At 37.2% G+C, this 25,744-nt stretch overlaps 1 protein-coding gene across 1 annotated transcript; it reads left to right on the plus strand.

Moving 5' to 3' along the window:
- Window positions 1–6,195: 6,195 nt before the first annotated feature.
- On the plus strand, window positions 6,196–25,240 carry ankrd10b (ankyrin repeat domain 10b). Its single transcript, XM_084724629.1, has 6 exons — window positions 6,196–6,560; window positions 8,287–8,439; window positions 9,491–9,582; window positions 19,438–19,703; window positions 22,296–22,403; window positions 24,591–25,240. The coding sequence occupies exons 1-6, from the start codon at window positions 6,363–6,365 to the stop codon at window positions 24,821–24,823; spliced, it is 1,050 nt and encodes a 349-aa protein (XP_084580755.1). The 5' UTR covers window positions 6,196–6,362; the 3' UTR covers window positions 24,824–25,240.
- Window positions 25,241–25,744: the final 504 nt, after the last annotated feature.

A 25,744-nucleotide genomic window follows, 5' to 3' on the forward strand; every position in this document is an offset into this window, starting at 1 on the left:
ATCAGAATCAATGTCAAAGTACATGAACAGCTTTTACCAGATTAAAGTTCAGACACTATTTCTCTCGATACAATGATGGCATGATGACAGATGTATGAACACACATCCAGTCATGAGCTACTAAAGTACATTTTGTTCGTAAGTACACTGCATAACTTTGTGATTGAGAAATGTAGTGTTTTTCTGTGTAGACAGTTCAGTTAAATGGTCTCACTCATTTCCATCTAATTCTAGCATCTATAACCCCTCAATCCCACTGCTGTTTACCAAAGTGATACCCAACACCTTTGCGTCATTCCTCTTTCATCTGTGAGGAGCTGACTCAGTGGAGTATTATCAGATGTCAGCAAACAATCTTTTGTACTCCTGTAATGCTGCTGAAGAAACATCTAATGTGAAGAACAGGGAGACCGTGTCTGTATGACAAATAGGATGTGCTGTACCTCTGAAATGGCTAAAACACACACTCACCGCTTGAATTTACACTTACTCACACAAGTTTTGTCAGAGCTGAGGCAGGATGATCAGTATCGAAGTAAAGGCAGGACTAACTGGATTGCAGTGAGTTTGAAGAGTGTGTTTTTGGTCAGTGTGTCTGATGTGAGCAAACAGATAGTAGGCAGGTGGGATTATTGACCCAGCATGATAAGCTATCAGTGGACATTCCTGTGTAGATGTGTAATCAAGGCCTGGGACAGAGTTCAAGACACAGAAACTGGCATCAGGTCCATAAATTCACACTGGGGTGACGCATGAAGAAACCAAAAGATCACTCATTGACACTCAACAGAACTGAATGTGATTCATTCACAAAAAATGCTTCATTGATTCTACTGTTTTAACTCCTGCTTATGACAGTCTATAACCAGGCTTGGAGAGAAAGGGATGACAAATAACAGTATTTAGGATACAAACAAAAAGTGATTGTATTCCAGTATAGTTACAGATTAAAAAAGACTGAATCAGAGATACATCTAATGAAAATGGGGGTTATTAGCAGAATTACATTTTGAAGAGTTAGGGTTGGGGGGGCACTGGATTTTAGGCCCCCAAAAACTGAAGTCAAGAGTGGGGTGCAGCAACTCCCCATTCTTGATGCAAAGCAGGAAAACATTCAGTTGGAAAATAGCCATAGATTGATAAATTGAATTGGCATTTGAAAGTAAAATACTGCAGCTGCGAAACTTGCTAAAAAAAAAACATAAGGCCATATTTAAAGCCTGTATTTGGTTTGTCCATTCTGGGCTGCTGTAGAAACATGATGGTGACATGCAGGTCTTCTGTGAAAGAGGACCTGCACCCTCTCTATATATAAAGGGCTGATTCTAATGTAACGCAAACAGAAGGATTGTTATTTTCAAGTGACCATGCACCACTGAAAACCAGTGTTAAAGCAAAGTAACAAGTAACTCATTACCGTAACTCCATTACTTTTAGCAGTAACTAGAGATGTAACCAATTACTTTTCTTCCATTAATGATGCAGTTACAGTTACTGAAATTTAAATGGGATTGTTACTCATTACGTTTTCTTGCCTGAAAACAGTGAATAACTGCAGAGGATAGCAGACATGGCTTATTCCCCACTCTATGATCTAACCTTTTACCGAACTCACAGTGTATGAGACAGTTCAGACGATGTGAGCTTGTTTTTCAACATTTGTATAATATAAACTGTTCATCACACAGTATAATTATTTATGAGCTGATGTAGCAATACTTGGTTATCATATCCATCATTTTACTAAATCCTACTGTCTAAACCACAGGCAATAAAAGTGTAACTTAAAGGTAGATGGCAGTCGTTGCTGCCCTCTGGTGGTCAGGAGTATTAATATATAGTAAGAGTTCTATTTGTGATAATGGGTAAATGATAGATACAAAAATTGACAGTTGTCACTAAAATAACTTCACTAAAATAATATAGTTACATTAAAATGATGTAGCCACACTAAAATAATAGGCTTTGGATACATAAAGGATAATGTACAGTGAGCAGGTTGTTATTTTATTATTGTGATGCAAAGTGCAATCATACTGAAGGGGTTTATTTCACAATAACAACCTGCTCACTGTATGTTATCCTGCTAAGTTGCATTGTGGGTAAGAGTGCGTCACTCTTAATCAGTTCTGTATAAAGGGGAGGACTACATTTTTTTCAATCACCTCTCCCACTTAAAACATCTCTGCATGCTGTTTTGTTATCTTGCACTAATGAGCGTCCAAAACCATACCATACCGACCTAGATGTTCCATGTTGAAGAGAGGTGAAGGGGGTTACTCTGGGAACGCTGGGTAATGAAGGGCCTCCCAGAGCATGGTTGGCCAATGAAGTGGAGCATGACATCATCACAGGGATATCAGTATGACGCACATCACTGTGGTTCATTAACATTCTCTTCATTCCAACATCTATCCAACAGAAAACAGAAACATGGTGGGACAGGCTCTCACGCACCATCAAAATGGACGGTTGGCACTGTAGATTAACAAAACATGACAAGGGAAGCTGTCTGCAGATATGTGATAATACTGCTTTGTTATTATTATTATTATTATTAGTAGTAGTAGTAGTAGTAGTAGTATTATCATTATTATTGTTATTATTATTATTATTATTATTATTATTATTATTATTTAATAATAATAATAATAATAATAATGTTGTCTTTCTGGTTTCTTCATCCATGTGGCATAAAAATTCAACTCAGTGATGGGAATTAAACCAGGAAAACACTGTGGGTTCAAATGTTACATCAGAACTAAATCTAATTCTGTTCTTAGCTACAATTATGTTGATTGATATTGAACCATAATTGATTTCTCATGGTTCAGGAGATAAATCAACACTACGTCATGCAGTACTTTATTTGTATGCATAAAGTAAACCCCATGTAAAAATCACAATAATTTTGATAATAGCCTTAAAAGAATCTCTCCCCTGTCTACACTGGTCAGAACCTGGCTTGTGGTTGTCAGTTTCTTGATGTATACTCCCATCTAGTGGTAATTCAATTCGACTTGGACATCTGCAGTGAGATGTAAGACGATGGTATATATTCTTTCTCTGTGTCACTGGATGAGTCTGACCTTAAGCAGGAAACTGCAAATGGATTATGGACTGCAGATGACACAGCTCAGAAAATTGACAGCAATGTAAATGTAAGAGGAACGGGATCCACAGTCCTTGTTTGGTGTAAACACTCCAACTTTAAGAGTGTGACAGTTAGATGCATATCTTCCAAACCCGGTGTCTTTTTGGTACCAAAATCTCTCTCCACAACGTCACCTTACTGAGCTGCTGTGGATGGACTGTAAAATAAGGACTGAATTTATGACTGAAAAGACTAACCTGGGAAGATATCCACTGGATGTGTAAAACTTAGTTTGTGGAGAGCTGCATATTAGTTTAGGTTTAGGTTTAACATTCAGAATTAACTTTTGAACACAAATAAAATTTTGCCCCCCACAATTACACTAACATTGCTTTGAGAAGGGATCCTCCTGGTGATATGGACAGGATGTACATATGGACACGTAATTGTTTTAAAGGTCCAGTTTGTGACATTTATGGGGTTTTATTGGCCGTATATGGCTATTATTATTAATGTATAATCACCTGAAAATAAGAATAAATGAAAACAACCCATCCAGGTACTTTGCTCATGTGTCATGATTCCACCACTTTTTTGGGAGGACGACAACAACATCTGACTTTTGGTGAATGAAAGCTCAAAGGTCTCTGCCAATTTCAATGAATAAAATGACAAAACTATATACCTTTTGAGCTGTTAGGAGCCCAAAGCCTCTGACCAGTGACATGAACAATTATGCTCTGTCTTTGCTGATCAACAATCATCACTGTTACATACAAAAAGTAAAGAAATGTTGGATGAGGTCCTTTCAACCTCAACAACCTCACCAAGTGGCCAGAGGTGAAAAATCAAGGTAATGTATTTCTGACATCTGTCAGCTGTTTTCTTAATCTGCCCACTATGGCATTATTGTAAACTAATTACATCTTCTTCTTCTTTTTTTTTTCAATTTGGCAGCATTTGTTTGTTCCCAAAGAGGCGTGGTCATCCTGATGACCAGACACATGGATGCTCTCATACATCATTGTATTTTCACTGCCTTAGAATAAGCCATTTATACATAAGGCGTGGGTTCTTTTCTACAGAGGCTGCCATGTTTCACTGCCATGTTTCTACAGTAGCCCTGAATGGATAAACCAAACACTGGCTTTAGATACAGCCTTTTGCATTTTGCAGTTTTACAGCCACTATAGATTCTCCTACACATTTGGAAGATGGGGTATTTACTGTCTGTAAGCTCCTGCTAGATGCCACCAAATTCTACACAATGGTCCTTTAAGACACTTTCCATTAACTATTTTGTCAGCACATTTAAGTATCTCAGTTCATGCAGATTCCCAAACAAATTTTCAATGAAATAGGCACAAACAAGCTTACACAGATGAGCCTGGAGCTTTCAAGGCCCTTGGACTTGTGGAGCCCTGTGGCCTGGTTTGTCCTGTTGGTTAACCAGCTTGTCAGTTTTTGAAGTTCTTCTGCTCCCTGCTGGACATGAAAATGAATGTCTGTAAAACTCAAATGCATGTAGAAAGGCCATTCCAACGCACGAAATACCCCAGAAGATGAATGACAAAAGTCAGTAATTCAGAGGGAAAGGGTATGGCATGAAAAAAGTATCTGTTTGCACCCAAGTTAGAATAGGCACACAGCAGCTATTTGGCTATTCATCCCCATAGTCCTGCTATGAATAGCGACAAATTCACTGCTAACAAGAGGTTGCAGTGGGTACTTACACACCTATATATAATGCTATAGAGTGTAAATAACTACAATGGCTATTCCACCTAATGTGCAAAAAAAAAAGGTTTAATTAATTAATTTTTATTTATTTATGTATTTTTTACTATTTATTAAACATTTTCTTGCATGAAATGTTTTACAGATTTTTGTTTATCATAGTGATTATTTAGCTGATAACCCCCCCCCCCCCCAGAAAAAAACAGAACCACTCTCACTTTATGACTTACAGTAGTATGTACATTTTTTTGTATAGTAGATGGAAACTTGAATGCCTGCTTGCCATTTTTTCTAGATTTCTGTGTTTAGCACTAGTTATTAGTTATTATTAAATACAGAGTTATTACTAAAATCAACACTAATTCAGAGGCAGTAACGTAATACGATAACAAGTAGATACACTTGATTCTGAGGTGTGTTATTTCTGTATAGCACATTGTTGATTGTATTATTAAGAACAGACTGTTGCTATTGACAGTTCTGATCACATACTCTCATTTCAAAATTAAATATGCTGTGCCAATTAATGATACATAACCATCTAACAAGCAGGATAATGTACACTGAACAGGTCTCTACTGCGAAATAAAGCCGTAAAATCATTTTAAAATTAATATGTTGTGTCACATAAATGTGTGCCAATTTTTTGGGTATATAATCATGTAATAAGCAGAATAATGTTAAGTGAGAGATCGTTATTGTGAAATCAGGATGATATATTTCACAGTATGTCATGGTTTTATTGAACACTCCATCTGGTCGAATACAGCATTCTAAGGTCTGTTATTCTTTATAGCAGACCGTTGCTATGAAGAACGGTCTGTTGCTATGGATACAGTTCGGGTCATAGGGGAACAAAAAAATCCATAAAATCATTTTGAAAATAATATATTGTATCAAATTATAGATTTGGTTTGGTATGTAGCCATGTAATAAACGAAATGCTGAACAGTGAGCAGGTCTCGCATCAACTTGTTGGGGTTTATTTTGCAATAATGCCCTGCTCGCTGCATATTATCCCTTCGTTTCAGTTTGAAGGAAACCATAATGCTCATGTGGCCAGAAATGGAGTTGAGTTAGAGGGAAAATGGCAAAAGGAAAAAATAGGGCTATCAGAGACAGAACTGAGGAACATAGAGGAGTCGAGTGAAGCGGGCAAGACGGAGGATATGCTCAGCTTCCAAAAGAGAACACGATGACGGGAGAACACTAACTCCGGAAGATGGCGGTAATTCACTACTACGGACACCAGCTGCCGCTGAACATCAAAGAAGAAGTGGAACAAAAGTCAGGAATGCGAAATCCAGTCCGCAGTTTGCAGCTCACTCGGCGCTTCTCAAGTTTCACTTCGGCGCGTGCTCTGCCGTGTCTGCTGCTTTTTGTTGTTAGGCAGAAAGAAAGATACAGCAGCCAGCCAGGGTGGCGTGTGTCCTCATACACGGGCACCCCATCTCCGACCACAATTCAACAATAGCTCGCCATTTAGCTGTCTCTTCTAAAACAGTTAGTAGTTAGTTCCATTTTTGCAACAATGTCGGTGGGAGTGGAGTCTGGATTCTCGAGCGAGGAGGTCTTAAACAGCCGCTTCCCTCTCCATCGGGCGTGCAGGGATGGAGATGTCGGTGCCTTGTGCTCCCTCCTTCAGGGCACCTCAAACCCGGCTGACCTCACTGTGGAGGACACCTTCTACGGCTGGACGCCCATACACTGGGGCGCTCATTTCGGAAAGGTACCTCTCTATCTAGGTGTTTGACGAGCCGGGTTTTTCATAGTGAAATTTTTGATGAAACTGTGTTCAGAATGAGCGTTTAGGCTCCCCGACACGAGCCTCGGCTCGGCTCGGCTCGGCCATTTCCTGATGTTTGCATTGACTCTTGGCTGATGAGACTACACGCAGCCATCGTTAACTGGAGGTAGACAATGGGCCATAAACATTCAGTGATACAGTTCTGTATACCTAAAGGGTTTTATATAAACCGCGCTAATATGCAATACATTTTAGGTCTTCTGTAAGCAAGGTTTCTGAGCAGAGAGCGTAGTGTTACATTGAGCGGGAACCATTTTAACTTTAACTTAATGGCCGTTTTATGAGACGTTAACAGACACCGAACGCTACAAGAAATAACCGTTAGTGAGCTAAACTGATAGTTTAACTTAACGTTACTGATATCACCTAACAGTTTAATAAAGCAGGCGAGATACGAACACAAAACTGTTAATGTGTTGAATAATGGTCAGTAATTCGTTTTTCCATTTACTTACTTGTTTTTCTAATGCTGTATGTTAAAAATGTAGGGAAGCCCATTTATGACATTAAAAGAAAAATATCCCTTTGGTATGTCAGAATTAAAAAACATAAGTTAATAATGAGATTTAAAAAAAATCGAAGTTATAAGATAAAAAGTTGAGTTAGAAACTTGCAATTACTAGTATACAAGTCAGAACTATGTGATAGAAAGTTGGAATATGGAATAGTGATATAAGATCATTCAGAAATCTACATTATAATAATGGGGGAAAAAGATAAAAATATGTGACTTTTAAGATAATCTAAGATTAATCTATTAGATCTTTTTACCATGTAATGATTTTAAATCCCATAACTGTGATTGGCAAAAACTGATTGATACTTTTATTGTCAGAACAAGCCTGAAATTCATTTTGCATCATATCTGCTCCATTTGCAACATCATAGACAAACATCAGGCTAAGAAACAAAGTATGTATGTCCTACATCACATTACAATCACATAAGTTAAGACAAGAGACAAACAATATGCTACATTTAACAATATAAACACAGAACATGACATTCAAGGCCCTTTAACATACATTTAATCTGGGATTGAGCTCCATATTTAATTTTAAGATTGAATGATGCACAAAAGAGTTTTTAGTCTAAACTTATTAAACCCTGGGACGCTGTATCTCCCGTTTGATGACACCAACCCATATTCGCATTTCAGGACATGAGTGGGATTAAAACCAATGTTGTTAGCAAATCTTAATGTTATTGTGGTTGGCTGATTCACAGAGTTTCTTCTTAGATTGGGCTGCAATCTTTGAGCAGATATGAGCTTCCATAAAAATGTGTGTCTGATTTAAAACAACTTCCCAGTCCACTTTAAGCATTAATGAGTCATGTGTAAAGAACTCTGTATTGACCTCTCCTAAACATACACACATACTTGTGCTAAGATTTGTTTTACACTAACAACACTTTGGAAAGGGCAGGCCTGTAGTTTGCACAGACACTGGATTCATGTCCACAGCAGGAGCCTTGAAGACTCAGAGCTGAGTCCACACATTAGTTTTTCCTTTTTGCCTGTAACTGTAGCTTCTGTACTGCTGTCCATGCCCTTTTTTTCTAAAAAAAAAAAACAGTGATTGAATCACTGCACATACCTTTATTAATAATTTTTATGACTTTATGCATTGCCCTTGTCTCGTCACAGTTGGAGTGTGTGATGCGGCTGGTTCAGGTGGGCTGTGGAGTGAATGCGATAACCTCCAGGTTTGCTCAGACGCCCACTCACATCGCTGCATTTGGGGGCCACCCTGAGTGTTTGTTATGGCTACTCCAAGCTGGTGCAGATATTAACAGACAGGTATGACATCACATCCACACTCATCACATACCTGCACACTGTACACTAGGGAATTAAGCCGTTCACTTTAGCTCTGTGAAAATCATCCAACTTGTTAAGTAAGTTCAGTTTCTTTCACAGAGTATGCTGACTATGTTAAAAGGAAAACTGCACATTAGAAAAGGACTGAAGACTGAACAACTGACAACAAAACAGGCAGAGGTACACATTTGTGAGTGGAAAGAGTAGAGCAGTATGAGAGGTTGAGCTCAGACTGATCCCATCAAGGAGGATCACTCTAAAATAGGGTCACGACCCTCACGCTGTGCTGTTAATACTTATTAAGTCAGGTGGAGAAGCAGGTTTATATCCAAATTCTGTTTATCTTTCACATATTATGATAGTGCATGTTTTGCTTATCACATGTTCTGACAGTCTGCTCTCAGACTGTACTCATCACATCTTTTCCTCTTCATATATTTCCATGGACTGGGGCTAATATTTTCAGCTCCACTGCACTGCTGAGAGAAATCAGATTAGTAGGTCATGATGACATAACTTGTTGTCGTCATCATGAAACACATATTCGAAGCTGGCTTTGACTTTACTCAGCATATGTTGAAATAAACACCTGGGGGAAACTCTAGGATTTGTGACTTGTAACTTTTGTAGGATTCACAATATTTCGTCACAGCTGGTGTTGTGTAGCAGAATAGCTCAGTAACTGAGCACCACCCACATTACGTTGTGGTTAGAGACAGCCCTCTTATGTTTTTTTTTTTTTTCTCTCATCCATCTGCACTCCTCCTAACTGTAAATGTGTGTGGGCGGTGGTGAAGTCTGGGTGAAAAGTGCAGGCTATGCCTTGCAGAGTTGCATCTGTTATCATTCCTGGAGTTTTTTTTTTTTAACCTTGGAACTAGATGGAGGCAGTTAGGGAGGGTATATTTGATGAAAAACGTAGGCACATATATTTAGAGTATGAAACAAATACCTGTTTTCCCTCCCACTACTGTTCTTGTGCACAATCATGCTTTTCTGTGTGTAACTGTGGCCTTTTGTCATCACTCAGGACTATGTGGGCGAGACGCCCATCCACAAGGCTGCTCGTGCGGGCAGTCTGGAGTGTATCAACGCTCTCTTGATTCAGGGAGCGAAAGCTGAGTAAGTCCTGTGATCAGATCTGTGTCTTCATTTCTTTTCTTCTCTACTATCTAGCATCTCAGTTACACCTTTGCAAAGGATCATCACCAATCTTAAAGCGGAGCACTGATTAAAATTAAATGCGCTTTCTACATTGCAAAAATGAAAGTGAGAGGATCTGCAGGTCTTAACGTTAGATAAACAAATATCCATTTGTGAAACTTGCAAATATAAGAATGTTTAATTAATTTGAGTGTTTAACACATACCCAGCCAGAACAGCTGAATCTGCTCTATTAAATTTTAAGTTTTCTCTAAATCCTTTTAGGCTGTGTACTGCATTGAGCAGAAAACAGTGCTGGCCATGTTGTTAAAATTTGAGGGCAACTTTCAAGAGTAGATCAAACTGAGTGCAGAAGAAGTCTTTTAAAGATTCATACAGTAACTGAGTGCAGAATAAGTCTTTTAAAGGTTCTTACAATAAAACACCACATTGTCTTACTAATATTTTCAATTCTGGTGTTAAAAAATGTACACCAAAGAATTTGGTGAAACATAAATGTCCTCCTCCAGCTGCTGTTAATCAATGATTGTGGTGCAGTTCGTGAAATGGCGAGGACTTTTAACTGAAGAGTTGATTCTTAGTTGGCTTGAACCTTTTTTTGTGTCAGGATACTCAAGTTTCCATGACAAACCACAAGGTTGTTTTTTTTTATTCCTCTGGCTTGGTTAGTTAGTTAAATAGTTTATTTGTAAGGGACAAGCACAGGACGAAATTAATAGTTACATAAGCAGTGTCCAATGTACTCTACACATTTTTATAGCAGACACTTATTTCCAACAGCAGTCCTTTGAAGGACATTGATAGTCCAAGCAATTGTTAAAATGATATGTTGCAGTGTAAAATCTTAAAAACAGTCAACATAGTAGTTGAGAACAGTTTTCTTAGAACAGTCTGATCATGAGCTGCGTTGTTAAATATTAATAGAATTGGTGGTGCTCCCTTGAAAATGTGATACGTTTTGTTAATCCTTGAAATTGTTGTTTATCATTGCAACAATTCGCATTAAGTTGTCTTCTGTGTGTAATATACAGTATTAGCAAAGATCTATTGGGTTCATAGACAATAAATCATCAGCACCTTTCATTTACATTCAGCAGAGACTTTCACATCACCTTTGTGATTTGAGGAAGAGCTGCATCTTAATAAAAGTAGATAATTAACTCTGCACGGTGCCTTTTGATGTTAACTAACTGCTTTGTAAATCCAATGGGATTATTACATGTACATGAGGACAACTTAATGTAAAGGTTGATAAACTGTTTTTAGCTTAGTTGACCATATTGCATGATCTTTGTTAAGTCTAGAGTGTGGTTTTCTTTGTTAACATTTGTTTTGGTTAGTGTCTTACATACACAGCTTGACCAGATGACCAAATGCACATTGCCTCTTTTTCTTATGCCCTTTACTGTCTGTATTGTAAGGCTATATCTTTGTTGCATAGAATGAAAATGCATAATCATATGTTAATGGTTGCATACTTAACATTTTAGGAGACTTCACAAGAACTGCAAGATTAGATTTTCTTTCCTTTTTTGATGACACTGTTGTAGCTGCTGCAGTGTCTACTGCTGTCATTTGTCATAAGGCCTACAAAATTAAAAGAATATGTTTGATACTGACAAGATAAGACACATAACATGGATTATAAGATAATGAATTTTACATTATGAAAGAAACCACCCAAGGCCACCCTGTTTCTTGAAGGTATTGTAGGAGGTGGGTAAATAATCAGCTTTACTGCTTAGCCACACCTTTTTACTTGGCAGCTGCTTTTGTTTCCATTTATAGATTACATTCTGTTACTGTTGAGGCACCTGGAGCATGAAGAAAGGCACAACCCATATTTCCTGTTTCTTAAGTTTAGATCCAAGACCTGTAGGGAGAAAAATAATTGCCAAATTATGCGATACTCTTTTTGTTTTGCCTTGCGTGCCTCAAAGATTATAGTTGTTGTTTCCAAAAGGTCATGTAAGTCAGTCAACTCAATAAACTAAGCACTTTTTACCTACTACCTATGTGTTTTATAAGTATGCAAAAGTTACTTTTTGAGCTGCTTCTTAGTCATACTCTGTCATAGTTTCATAAATCAGTTCATGTTTTGTTTGGCTAGAATAATAAATGCACATAAGTTGAAGCAAAATACATAAAATAGGAAGATAACATTAAATATTGAAGCATGTTTTAACCAGATTCACCTATAAAAATCATGAATTCAGTTTTTCTATCCCAGCTTAATTATTTTACTTGCAGCTTCATTTCTTTGCAACAGGTGGTATGCCATTATTCTGACACCATTGATGTCCAGAGTCCCAGAACAACCAGGGAGTTCATAAATGCTCTTTAATATGTAAAGGTTTTGTATGTTTTTATCCTGCAGTTAGAGAAAATGATCATTGTGTGGTATTTATAAATCTGAGCTCAGCAAATGATGTCAGTGGAAGAAGTTATTCAGAGATACCATTGTGAAATATTGGCTCCTGTTATTAGGCACTTGAGGAGAGGCTTTTATCATTTAGATCAATGAATGAAATTTGACATTAGTTCTGCTGACTTTGGGCCATCAGCACCTCTATTTCAATAGTGTAATAATGATATTTTTGATATATCTCATATTCTCTTCCTTGGAGGTTTAAAGTTGAACTTCATGGCTCTAAGTGACAAAATGCAAACTAAAAATAAACATGAAATGTAGTCATTTTTATGCAGAAAAGTTGATTCTGACAGCTTAGACAAATCAGTTTTTCTTATTCAGACTGTAAACCAAAGTGATTTGCTTCATACTCTTAGTTGAACCTTCATTTTACTTGGCATATGAAACCCTGGGTTGATTTGGCTGTTTCAACAAATTAAATTCATGCAGACATGTTTATTAAATGCATAATTTTCTTGTTGAGGTCTTGTAATGTGCATTTGGTTATCAGCTGATGAGTAATGTTTATGATGAAAATGATATGTGATTTTTTTCCCCCTGCAGATCACAGATATTGTATTTAGTTTAGTTTATTATCAAGTTATTTTTATTTTATTATTTTTTTTAACTTATGACCCAGATATGTAGTGGGATACAACTGGGAGGGAAACTAAGGCACACTAGGTGGGAATGAGGCTCATGACAAAATAACTCAAAACTAATGTCAAAATGAAGTTGGTGTCAAATGTTACCAAGAATGAAAAAAAAATGCTCTTAAATTTCTTATTAATAATAAAAGTACTGGGTCTTGCTAAGACAAAAGATTACCCAAAGACTAAAAGATTTTCAAAGCCATATAATTGCACATAATGCATGTGAAAAAAGTCAACAAATATATACCAAGGAAAGACACAAAATTGAACTAATACACATTTACAAGTAAAACATAGGGTGTTTAATTAAATTTTAACTGATTAGCTAAGAAAAAGTATTTTATTGCTTGTGTGTAGCAGTTGAAAATACTGTGGAATATAATTTTATGATATGACAAATTCAAAAAATTGTTTGTAATCCAGTGTAATCCTTTTTTGGATTTGAAGTAATACTACTTTAGCAATGATATACATGATAAATTAGTTGTTAAAACATTTACCCGTAAGTAACTCAGTTCAATGGCCTTAACAAATTCCATTCAGCTTAAACTTAATTTCTGTTTCATGAATACCACAGATGAAAAATTACCATTGTGAAAGGATCGTAGCACTAAAATGGTGGTCTTACATTCCACTGTGAAAGAGGTTCAAAGCCATCATTCACAAGTTCAACCAACAAACCAACGACAGCCTGAGATCAAAGTCTGACAGTATCAGAAATTTAGGATTACCATCTCACATTATAAAAACTGCTACGACCCATGTCTACTAACCAACCAAATGGTAGGCACAAACACACGTTCATGTATGCTATTTTTGCATACTTAACTTTATACAAATCCTTAATGTTACCTTAAGCTCTCTGCGAAATTGGTGCCCAAGTTGGCGTCTTTTCTGTTGCTGCGTGGGTCCACATCCTCTCCCTCCTCCTGTTCTTGGTATTTTTTTTCCCCATTCACATAAATGTCACTATTGCAAGGGCTTGATTATTCTAAGATTCTAAGATTGCTGAAATCTCTTTCTCTCTGTAGGAGGCTTACAAAGTGCCTTTGCACTCCAGTCCAACACAAAATTGAGACAACAATGAACAGTCTACTATAAAACCCACAGCATCATAACAAAACAACATAACAAAATATACAAAGAAACTAAGTCTCCTTTCAGGCAAGCCTTTATCTCCACCAGTAATGTGGATGAATGCCAGTCAGAAAACATTCTGGCTAACGCTGTTGCTGGCTCAATGACATGACGCACTTAAATGGAGTCTGTTTTGTCCAGTATTTCAGAAGATAAAATCCAGCAAATCTAGCTTTTTGAAGTGGAGTTTAATAATTTATTCTTTATTGCAACTTGCATCAACATTAATAGTCACGTTTTAAAATCAGTTCCTCAAAATACTACAAAAAGCCTTGAAATAATACCCTGAACAGGATTTGTTACAACATTAATGATCTTGGATCCTTAACTTTTGCCAGTAATATTTGAATCCTTGCCATTATTGCTGTTTTTTTTCTTCCTGGAATCCCCCTTTGCTAATTTCTTAGCTCATTGAGTTCCTTTGTGAAGATTCTTGAGTAAAGGGCTCTCGTCTTTTGATGAAACGCTTTGCGTCACCTCTGCCACCTCACGTTCTCTGTTCTTGAATACACCTCGAGGACTGCATCTGGCCAGCTGGCCCATGCCTTCATGAGAGGAAATTATTAGTGTCTCTCTCTGAACTCATAAATGGTCTAACTGTATACACTCTGCAGTTGTGACTTTTCCTACTCTTCTCCGCATTGGTGTTGTCAGGCTTTTTGTGCGTTGAAGAAGAAAAGAAGAGACGTGGGTAAACAGGGAGGAGAAACCACTCTAAATGGATCCATCTCTGATTCATTAGGTGGAGCTGCGATTCAAAGAGCTCTCACCATCTGCCCCTGCCACTGCTTCAACCTACTCAGTTCTCCGAACGGCTGCCAAAAAAAAAAAAGGCCACAGATGATCAATAATCACCCAACAGCACGTAATAGCTGCCTGTGGGTTTGAGTCAGAGGCCTTATACTTCTAATCTGTTTTTAAAACTTTTGGATGCATTTATAGTCCAAAATATGAACTAAAGCTTTCATCCTCAGAGGATTTTATATATTTTTATGAAACACTGGCTATGCAGAACTGTGAAAGAGGTCAACTGAAACCACCAGTGGTATCTTGGTTTGAGACATTTTCCCATTTCGTATTGCCCAATCGCCTGTGTCCTTCACACTGATAGCCCTGTTTTATATTTACATATTCACACGCTGGAATTTTTTGCTTGCACATGCTTTCACAGCAGAGGCCTGCTCCAGACGATGGGATAGATAGATCAAATGGCTAAAGAGGGAAGTGTGATGCTTATCTCTGTCCCATTACAAAGTGAAAAGAACTTTCCATTGGAAAAGTACGAAGAACTTTCCTCTGGAAAAGTACTACATCTGAATCGGTTTAGTTCAGCAAGACTGGAATGGTCTTGTGAAGCGCTGCATCTGAATCAGTTTAGTTCAGACAGACTGGAAGAGTCATGTGAAGAAGACTTTTCCTCTTCATACTGAAGAAACAAATGTGATTTGCACACTTGTCTGTCCATTTTATCCTTGCGTGACAAAATTCTTATGTTGAAATCAATATTATTTAATCTAAAGTAACATGATAAAGAAAATTTTCTTAGATTAAACATTGAAAATATAACTAAAATGCATTCATCGACTCAGTGGAACAGAAATATCCTTAACTTTACCTTGTGCAGACAAAATAATATCTAAAAAATGCTCTGATAATTACAATGCCTTTCTATCTCTTAGTTTCCACCTTTTAAATATAATCTAGATGCACTAAAACACTCAAAGTCCATCATTCTTTATTAAAAATAGGTTATTATTATTTGTCATGAGCCTCAAAATGTTAAGGGGTCTACTAGCGAGCTAGTTGCAGGTAGCAAAGTGTTTAGAGGCTGCCAGTGATGAGAGTAGAGCAGAGACAGAGGCTTAGAGCAGCTGAGTGAGATGGGTTAGATATGCATAGCATCATGTATTCAATTGTGTAATGCTAACAATCATCCTGTTGCAATGGTTATTCACTGTCATTTCACTGTACCAAATATTTTTATCTTCTACACAGAAATGTTTCATTTTGTATGTCACAGTATTAACCCTATACAATATCATAGTCTGTTTTGACATCTAATCTTTGTCACCTTTTCCTTTATGAAAGTGACAATAAGTTACGAAAAAAAGTTTTCTATACTGTTAACAGAACCAGAACCGTACGTCTTAATGTTTTGCAGCCATTGAATTGGAAATGACTTGGTTTTTTCAAGTAATCCTAGAAAGGGGGAGAATAGACACTGCTGAGTCTGCCCCGTTCCCTGGGATAGCCGCACTGTTGTGGCATTGAGTGTTCTCACTATCGCTTCCTATCTACACACTGGCAAACTGTTGAGGTATTTCTTGCGGTGATTGGTTTTAATGCTAGGTTTTTTATGAATCAAAACTAAAGTTTTAGACCTGCATGCTTTGCTTATTATCCATGATTGTTCCTGTATCTAGTCTTTTGTTTTTATTTTATGATTTGTTTTTTGATTATGTGAACTAACCATAGGAGCCCTTTATATGGACAGGTTTAATCACGTGAGTCCCATGTCAACATGTAGCATGATAATAGGCTGCCTCTGGAAGGTTAGACGATAGTTAGAGAAGATACATATTGTGTGCTTAGGACGGAAAAGCAAAGCATACCAGGCATTTACAAAGAATTAACGCTTCCTTTTTAAGTTTTAAATCAAACCTGGGTTAACTAGTGCACTATTCATTTTTCTGGATCAGTGCTCACTGTAGTGGTCAGGTCTCACTAAAGGAATACTGTTATAGTAAATGGATTATTGACTTTACATTTATTAGGGGGTCGTTTAATCCAAAATGGAGGAAGAAATTATATTAGAAGTTAAGCTACAGAAGAGAATGAGGCTCAACAGTAGAGTTTATTTACTAAAGAATTGTAGGGAGAGTAAGGAGAAATGTGCGACAGTGACTTTATCAGCGCAAAAATTAGGGTCTTTTGTGTATCCAAAAATGTTCCATGACATCTGCTGTTGTAACACTATAGCACTCAAAACCCTCTTTACTTCTATTTGGTCAAATCTTAAGACAAAGCTAGGACGAGTGCAAATCTGTGGGACTTAATAGGACTGCTTTGTCAAGAAATATAAGATCTTTTACCTTCTAAAAATATGAGTGGGCTTTGCAGCCACCCTCAGTATTTAATTTTTTTAAGTGTTGGAAAAACTGTTGGGGAAAAAAAGCCAGTGTTAGGGAAGATTTGGTCAAATTTAATCTGAGGTTACACAAGTGGTTCCAGAGGCTGCACACTGGATGTCCTCTGGTCAACAAGTATGACAAGTACTTTTTGTAGCATTTATCATTGACAGAAATATAATGAATGTAGTTGACAGTACCGTATTATTGCTAAAGGACAAGATAATATACGGAATTCCTTAAACTTTATTTTGCTTTTTTTTTAATCCATTTGTTCCCCTCTAGTGCTTTAATGAGAAGCACATTTTTTTGCTCAGAGAGAATATAAGTTTTAGGGGTTTTTTTGTTTTTTTTTTGAGTACTGAATTGTTCACTGTTGTAAATAACATTTAAATGGTTGGATTTGTTGAATAGTTGAATTTCTATTCCTTAGAGTGAGACCAATCCACCTTCCTTAACTCAAAATGATATTGGATATAAATGTAATCTCTTTGAATAATCCTTTGGAAGCGTTAATTTTGAAGGGGACGGGTAATGTGCAACAAGTTATTGTGTGATTTTACTTTTTTGTTTTTTTCAATCTTAAATTCTTTATAAAATGTTTTTCATGTGCACTAGCTCTTGAAATGTTTCTTTTTTGCACAACTGTTTAGATGAAAATGCAGAGAAAGAACAATTTCTAAACACAATGAATGACCAAACAGCAACTGTGTCCTTTGAATTCTGCGTCACTGTGTGGAAGTCAATGTCACTTAATAATAAGTAGTTAAATAAACTACAGTAGAATAAAACATAGTGTGAAATCATATAGTTCCTGAAGCAGTCAAGTATGCTATTTTGTTGACTAAAAATGGATATTACCTTTTCTCTGATGAAATCATATGTATGTAAAATAAGCTGAAGATGGTGAAGTTTCCGTTTTTCCAATCACATTTCAATAAGTCCAAGCTTGGATGTGGGCCAGAGTCCCACTTCTCTGACAAAGACATGGCTGTTTGCTTACGGAACTCATTTTACAGTGAGATCATATTTAGACACAGAACAAGCGCAGTATTGTTTTGTAATCCGCCAATGGAGAGGAGGAAAATTCTCACCATTAAGCTAAAAAGCCCCTATTGGTTAGAGGTACACTAGCAGATATTGGTTCCTGCACGTTCTGTTCACATCAGCAGGAGAAGATTGACCTTGTTATACCTGGCAATTTATTATTTATATTACTAACAGTAGCAGCGACATACAGATAAATAGTTTATTCTTTAATTTATGTAGTTTTATTTAATTGTATTCATAAAACCAGTCGTCTATCTTGGTTTTATTTTTCTGTGAAATTACTTCCACACTCGTGTGCCATGTCCAAGTCTGAAAATTGAAAATTTGACACTGCACTGTTGGCTCATTCATTATTGCACTCAGAAAATCACGATGCTCTTGCTGCAACTGGATATGATTAATACAACTGTATGTAGTGCAAAGACTCTATTTTGAGTAATGAATGGTCATACAAATGACTGTTAAAGTAGTACAGCTTTTTCTCTTATATTTCATTCTCTTGTTCATCCTTCCTGAAACAAGATGAAGACGAGGTCTTAAAAGCATCCCAAGAGAAGACATCTGGATTTCTAATGGTCAAACATTGTAGTTTGTCCAGGGTTCATTGAATCTGTGGGGTTTACTCTGAAGATACTTCTCTATTACGTTCTGGCTTCGTCTGGATGGTCAACCTTCTGGATCTTGTCTCTACTTGTCTCAGAAGAATTCCACAACCTATTATTTTCCATTTCAGCTTCACACTTCTCACACACACACATTTTATATAGTGTACATTCATGCTGACACGTACACCACTCCAGGTTTCCTTTCTGCAGCTAAAATTTGGGACATGGCTACATCATTGGCTGAGATTTGGATGCCAACATTGCAGAAATCCTTGAGTAGTATAACCTGTGAAAATGTGAGATGACAGCAGACCTTCATAAAATCCTCCTTGATGTCTCATTTGTCCTGCAGACAACACAAAGCTCTTTATCTCTTTACCTGCAGAAATTCCCCTTTGGATTCACTGGATCATTTGATACAAAATATCTTTATCGTCATTTCAGGTTCTTCTCAAATAAACTGGTGCATATCATCAGTTGTCTTAATCATATCCTGTTGCAGAAGACATGTTTCCTTAATTATTTGGAAACTGTCCAGATTTAAGTTCTATGGAAGATGAATGATCCAAAAGGATCAGTCGTCATCTCTCATGAGGATGACGAAGACGATGTGAGAGAATAGAGCAGCACAGGATATTTCTTTACATCTGTGTGTCTGTCTGTGTGTGCGAATACTTGCTTAATGAGTCTGTATGTGTGTGCCTGTGTGTGTGTGTGTGTGTGTGTGTGTGTGTGCACGCGTGGGAGTGTCTTGTTTTTTGTTTGTTTGTTTTTTGTGTGAATGAAACGTACATTAAGAGTCTCTAACACTTCTCCTTCCCGTTGTGCAGTATGAGGAATGCCAGTGGGCTGACTGCTGCTGACCTGGCCCACGCCCAGGGATTCCAGGAGTGCGCTGAGATTCTCTCCAATGCCCAGAACTTCCAGCAAAACATGGCTCAGTCCCATAACGGGGCTTTTCTGAATGGCATGACCCAGAATGGGGGCCACGCTCACCCCACTATCCAGGGACGCAGCTTCTTGAATGGCGTGCCCAACAGAAAGAGGTCGTTCGATGGTATGGAAGCAAACCCAGTGAAGAAGGCTCGACCTAACGGTAGGTCACTGAGCTGATCAAACCTGTTTTTAGTTACTTTTAGGTTGCCTTGTTTTGTTTTTTTTAACCAGGTTTCTTTGAAAGGGAAAATGGCATCAGTATGCTACAGCCTGAACATCTAATGTTATCTTAGTCTGCTGCACATGCAGTGATGATGAACAAAATTACTGAACATTGCTGGTTAAGACTAACGCACAGACAAAACTTTTCCTTGTGGATGTATGACTTCATATAAAAAGGGTCAGCTGATATAAAATGCACATGCATGCACCATATACACTGCCTTGCTAAAAAAAAAAAAAGTCACCACCTGGAATTAACTAAGCAAATATGTAAGAGCCTTCCATTGGATAATTACTGCAGTGATTAATATGTTTGAGCTGGCAACAAGTTATTTAACCCTAACTGATGCAGCAAGAAGCCTCTCATTTCTTAAACAACCATGTCAGAAGACATATCCTGTGGTCGTAGAAAAGATAGGACTCTGTTTCAGAAGAGTCAAATTATTGGCCTATGCGAAGCAAAGAAAACAACTGGGGAGATTGATGAAACTACTAAAATCATGTTTAGAACTGTCCAGCACATTATTAAAACTTGGAAGGATAGTGGTGAGCCATCATCTTCGAGGAAAAAATGTTAGTGAAAAAAAAAGTTGAATGATCGTTATTGAGATCACTTAAATGTTTGGTGAAATCAAATTGTGAAAAATCAAAAATAGAAGTCATGCCTATGTTTAATGGTGAAAGTAAGAGCATTTCCACACGCACGATGTGAAGAGAACTCAAAGTATTGGAACTAAACAGCTGTGTAGCCTTAAGAAAACCACTTATCAGTGAGGCTAATTGGAAAAAGATTGGACTCTGGAGCAATGGAAAAAGGTCATGTGGTCTGATGAGTCCAGATTTACCCTGTTCCAGAGTGATGAGGGCATCAGGGTAAGAAGAGAGGCGGATGAAATGATGCTCCCATCATGCCTAGTGCCTACCATACAAGCCTGTGGGGCCAGTGTTATGATCCGGGGTTGCTTCTGTTGCTCAGGTCGAGGTTTAGCAACATTATGTGCCCATAAAATGAGGTCAGCTCACTACCTGATTATGCTGAATGATTTTCCATCAGTGGATTTTTTTTTCCCTGATGGCATGAGCATATTCCAAGATGACAGTGTCAGGATTCATTGGGCTCAAATTATGAAAGAGTGGCTCAGGGAGCATGAGACATCATTTTCACACATGGATCGGCCACCACAGAGTCCAGACCTTAACCCCATTGGGAACCTTTGGGATGTGCTGGAGAAGACTTTACACAGTGGTCTGACTCTAATTTTAATTTTAGACTGTTCCATGATATACAATATATTTTTCGATATACACATTTTCTAAAATAATAAGAATATGATACATTCCTATACCCAGCAGTATAGAAAGTTGTTAAATTAGTTCAACCAAACGTATGGCACTAAAATGCAACATACACATTAATGCAGCAGTAATCTATTAACTACTTATCAAGGTTTTACATGCAGAACTTTTACTTGTAGTAGTGTTAGGGCTGAGTAATATGGACTAAATCAAACCTTGATATCCATATTGTGGCATTATTGTAGGAAAGGTGCTTTTACAAAACAATAGAACAGCTAGAACTGTCTGCTAAGGTCAGAAAATTACATCACTTTATTGCAATTCAGCCTTTAAGACCAGGAAAAGACTAAGCTTATGACACATCATGATATGATGGTGTAAAATATCCGGTCAATCTCAATATATTGCTCAGCCCTACTTCACACATTTTATTCATCATCAGGCATCAGCTGTAAGTGGTTTGTTGTTATAAAACAAACTATTTAATTGTACAGTGTTGCAATGCCGGACTAGGGAGCTGAGAGATACTTACCACTTCTACTTGCAGAGTCTGAATCTAAGACATTTTTAATTAAAAGACCTGCAATAGTGTGGTGGAACCAGAGTTAAATAATTTATTTTTCTAATTTTAGTCAGAGGGGGAAAACTCCAGTTTAGTGTAAATTTCTAAAGGCAGCAATGCCTTCAAAATAGAGGCAGGAACAGCAAGAAATTCAAATGGAGTTTTATATGATGGCTTACTGTTTCTGTAATGTTTGAAGTGAAAAAATTTGAATAATATAAAGAAACAGTTCTTTAAATACCATCCCTAGCTTTATAGTCATGATTTTTTACATGCACATAAAACTGCATTATAATTTCTCAATACAATTTAAAAAAGACATCAAGAAACACACACAATAAGCAACAATGAAATGCATAACAATATGAGAAAGAAGAATAAACAAATTTAAAAATGATTTGATTGATGAAATCTCTTAAGTTGATCATGATGATCAACTCATCTGGTATATGAATGAACTAAAAAATTAAAAAAGTTGTGGAATGATGATGGTAAAGACAAATGCAAGAACAAATTATTAACTATAAACACATATCTAATGAATAATTATATGTGAATGTTCTGGTTTTGAGGGAACAGAGGCCTTGTTAGAGTTTGAGACAACTGTCTTTTTATAATTAGTTTTTTGCAGCAAATAAAGTTTATTTTTTTATATGCATCTCTTTCTGTTAGGTCTGGTCATGCCACCAGAATTTCTGAACGGGAACAGGCCACTGGGTGGTGCTGGAGAGGCCCAGATGGAAAGCATGAACATGGAGTTGGCAGCGACTGTAACCTCAGGTGGGCCAGGACCCTTTGCATTTGGGCACAATGGGTTTGCAGCACCACAAGGGCCGGGGCCCATGGATCAGTGTGAGGACCAGGGGGGACAGGACAGGTCGAGCCCTGCAACTAAAGAGCTGGAAGTCATCACTGTGGCATCAATGCAGACCCCCTGTCGTTGCACCAACTCTTATGCCTACCTGTAGAGGGCGTGTGTGTGTAGCGGCACACACTAATGTTCCCATTTGTGCAGTATATCTTTTTGGTATCGTCTGGCTATGTTTTTTTTGCATAAAACATGCTTAAAGGAATATGTATCTGTTTTGATTTGGTGGTAAGCTACATTTGAAAGATGAATAGCGGTGTGTGTGTGTGCGTGCTGTATTTTCTACTTTTCCATGTAACTGATAATACTCGGATGGATAAAAGTATTGAGAGTTCTTTGTTACACGTTTTAGTTAATACATCCGTCCAGTTCTACAGATAATCGTTGTATAATCCTTAATTTTTTATGTTTATAGTGAAAGGATGAGTTTTGTTTTGCACAATTATACAGCAACATTCTAGATAACGCAAAATGATTGGCATTCCCTTGACACAGTGAGGTCATATTGGCTGATTTGGGGTGGGGGGGTGGTCTTGGTCACGCTTGCCTTGTGCTGGGAATGTTGGTGAATTTCAGTATGTAATGGTTAAAGCAGTTATATCCTCATCCCAGATAAGTTAGGAAAAGTGTGCTGTTCCTTTACAGTTCTGTTAAGAGATATGGCTTAAAAGTGCTATTAGTGTGCACATGAAATGTAATATCTGAATGGTGATTGGATGGATTTCTTCAGGCAGATGTTTGAGATTGATGAATTAAATCAAATATTCTTTTTATTTTGATATGATGCTTGATTGATGATGTAAAGATTACTTTAATATACACTGAGGAAATGTCCCCTGAGGTTAAATGCTACAACACATGAGCTTATGCTGTTTTGTATTTAAGAATGACCTTATGCCAAAGCATATCCCAACATGAATGTAGCTTGTAAAGTATAAACAACTCACTGTGCAGCTTTCTTGTAGTTTGTAGATGTTATGTACTACGACATAGTGGTCCATGGGCTTGGAATTTAGTTATTCTCCTTTTTTCCCCTTTCCTTTTAATTTGGCTTTGTGCTTATTTGATTCTCAAGTATGGAGAATGTTTGCTGTACGTGGTAGCAGTTTTTTTTTTTTTTTTTTTTTTAGGAAACTAGCAGGGCTTGCACACCTGTATATTATATATAAAAATATCCAGTCTGATTTTGAAATTGGTAATTGGCCATTTTATGATCAGTAGTTATGAGTAAACAGTTCTGCTCAAGAATGTTTGCATGGATTTGCAAAAAGCCTTATTTCTTGAGCTTTATTTAATAATTGAAAAATTACTCTTTGTACATTATTTTGAACTTTTATAGATAATTGTAAGGGAAATTCTTTCTTCTTTCTGTATTTTGTAGTATGGTTTCATGTTGCAGGTGGTGTCTGTTTTTGTTTTACCTCCCAAAAGGTTTGAGTGTATAGTCATTCAATTTGGAACGTTCAGTGCCTAGCACTGAGCAGGTTGAGCTTTGTATTGATTGTGTGAAATCATTAAATGTTGATGAATTTTATAACTGTGATTGTGGTGGACTTTTTTCTTGGTGAAATCTCATGCATCTGTCAAGTTCTGTCCCCATGGCATATTTTCTGGCCTGTGAAAAAAGGGGATTATTTGTCAGAAAAATGCAAAGCAACATGGTGTAATTAAACTAAACCTCACTAATTTAAATCACATCTGCTCATTATGTGGGGGTTTTGATAATGGCATACCAACATGTCTGGAACATTTAAGTTTTTCTTGACTTGATGCAATATCTTGAATACCACCATAGTGTAAGAACTGGGTCAGTGTGTCATGCAGTGCTCACTGTATGTCACAGCAACTGCAGATCAGGATGTGACCTATTTACAACAAGGTCTCGGGTCAAACTTGTGGGATTACACAAGGCTTTAGAATGTATTTTGCAACTTACTGATTATCTTTTTGTGTGTGTTGAAATGTGGTCACATAACAGGTTTTAAACTTTGTAGTTGTGCAAAACAAAATCAATTCAGTGTTATACCTCCTGTTATATAAAAACTAATATGGTCACATTCATTTTGTATAAGCCCTTTGACTGTTTATCTCATTTTCAGTGGCAGGTGAGAGGCACTGTGAGGATTTTTCCTTAAATGGTCACAATCAACCACAGCCTCCGTTTGGGTGTGACCCAGCAGCAGAGGTCCTCCATGGCCAACTCATCTACAGTGACTCACCTGAGAACAACAGCACTGCAGGCAGCCAGGTGGAGCACCAGAAGTCTGTGAAAGCAGAGCAGCTCTATGACCATGCCTTCTTCAACACCATGCTTCTTTACCATGGATCTTAAAGTCGTAAAGATCTGCTTGACAGGCCGTCCTTTTTTTTGCCTGAATCTCATACAAGCCTAAACAAGCATTAATTTGCCTTAAAGCCACTGAGTGGTGTGATACTCATTAAAATGATCAATTCTTGTTATAAAGGGCAGGCCCATTGTTGTGGATGGATTGAAATTTTGTAACTGATAAATTTTATTAAGTTTGTTTGTGTTGTTAAAAGGAAAGTGATTGTTTAGCTTATTGTACAAGTTTGGTTAAGCTATAAATAACCTTGTTCTGATATACACTCAAGTAAGCATCTGTATGGAACCACTGCCAATGCTTAAATTTTGTTTTTGTCGCAGCCAGAGGTGGAGTGACCCCCCCCCCCTTGATGTTAATAATAAGAATAATAAAAATGCAAGTACATCCCATGTAATTCATTACTAATTAAAAACAAGTTTGGCAAAATTTAGTTTGGTCATTCTTCTTGTGGTCTGCTTCACATGTAAAGTTAACTTGTGTAATGGCAAAGATTTCATGTTAGCAAATAATAAATTACATTTTATTGGCTGCATAGATATGACGGTTTGAAGTAACAAAAATTTGTTTGATAATATGGAGGTAGGGGCCAGAGCTAACAAAAATTGTTTGTTGCAAATGATAAAAGTCAGTTTGCTGTTGTGAATAATGAATGGTAGACAGATTATTAGAGCAACATTGTTTCAAATAACATGTCAGTCAACTTTATTATATCAGTTTTTAACGATCTTTCAATTCACATACATTTTAAGCATTTCCATTGTACGTGCACAAGCATTTTCATCACGTTTTTTAATCTCTGCTAGGTGTAAACATGGGGAGGGATCATGCAATCACCTGCTTACATGTGTGCATGTGTGACCAGTTGAACACAATATCTCAAGAACACCTTCAAACTTTACACAAATGAA

This window comes from Lutjanus erythropterus, chromosome 8 (genome assembly GCF_056507025.1).
Source record: "Lutjanus erythropterus isolate fLutEry1 chromosome 8, fLutEry1.hap2, whole genome shotgun sequence".
Lineage (NCBI taxonomy): Eukaryota > Metazoa > Chordata > Actinopteri > Lutjaniformes > Lutjanidae > Lutjanus > Lutjanus erythropterus.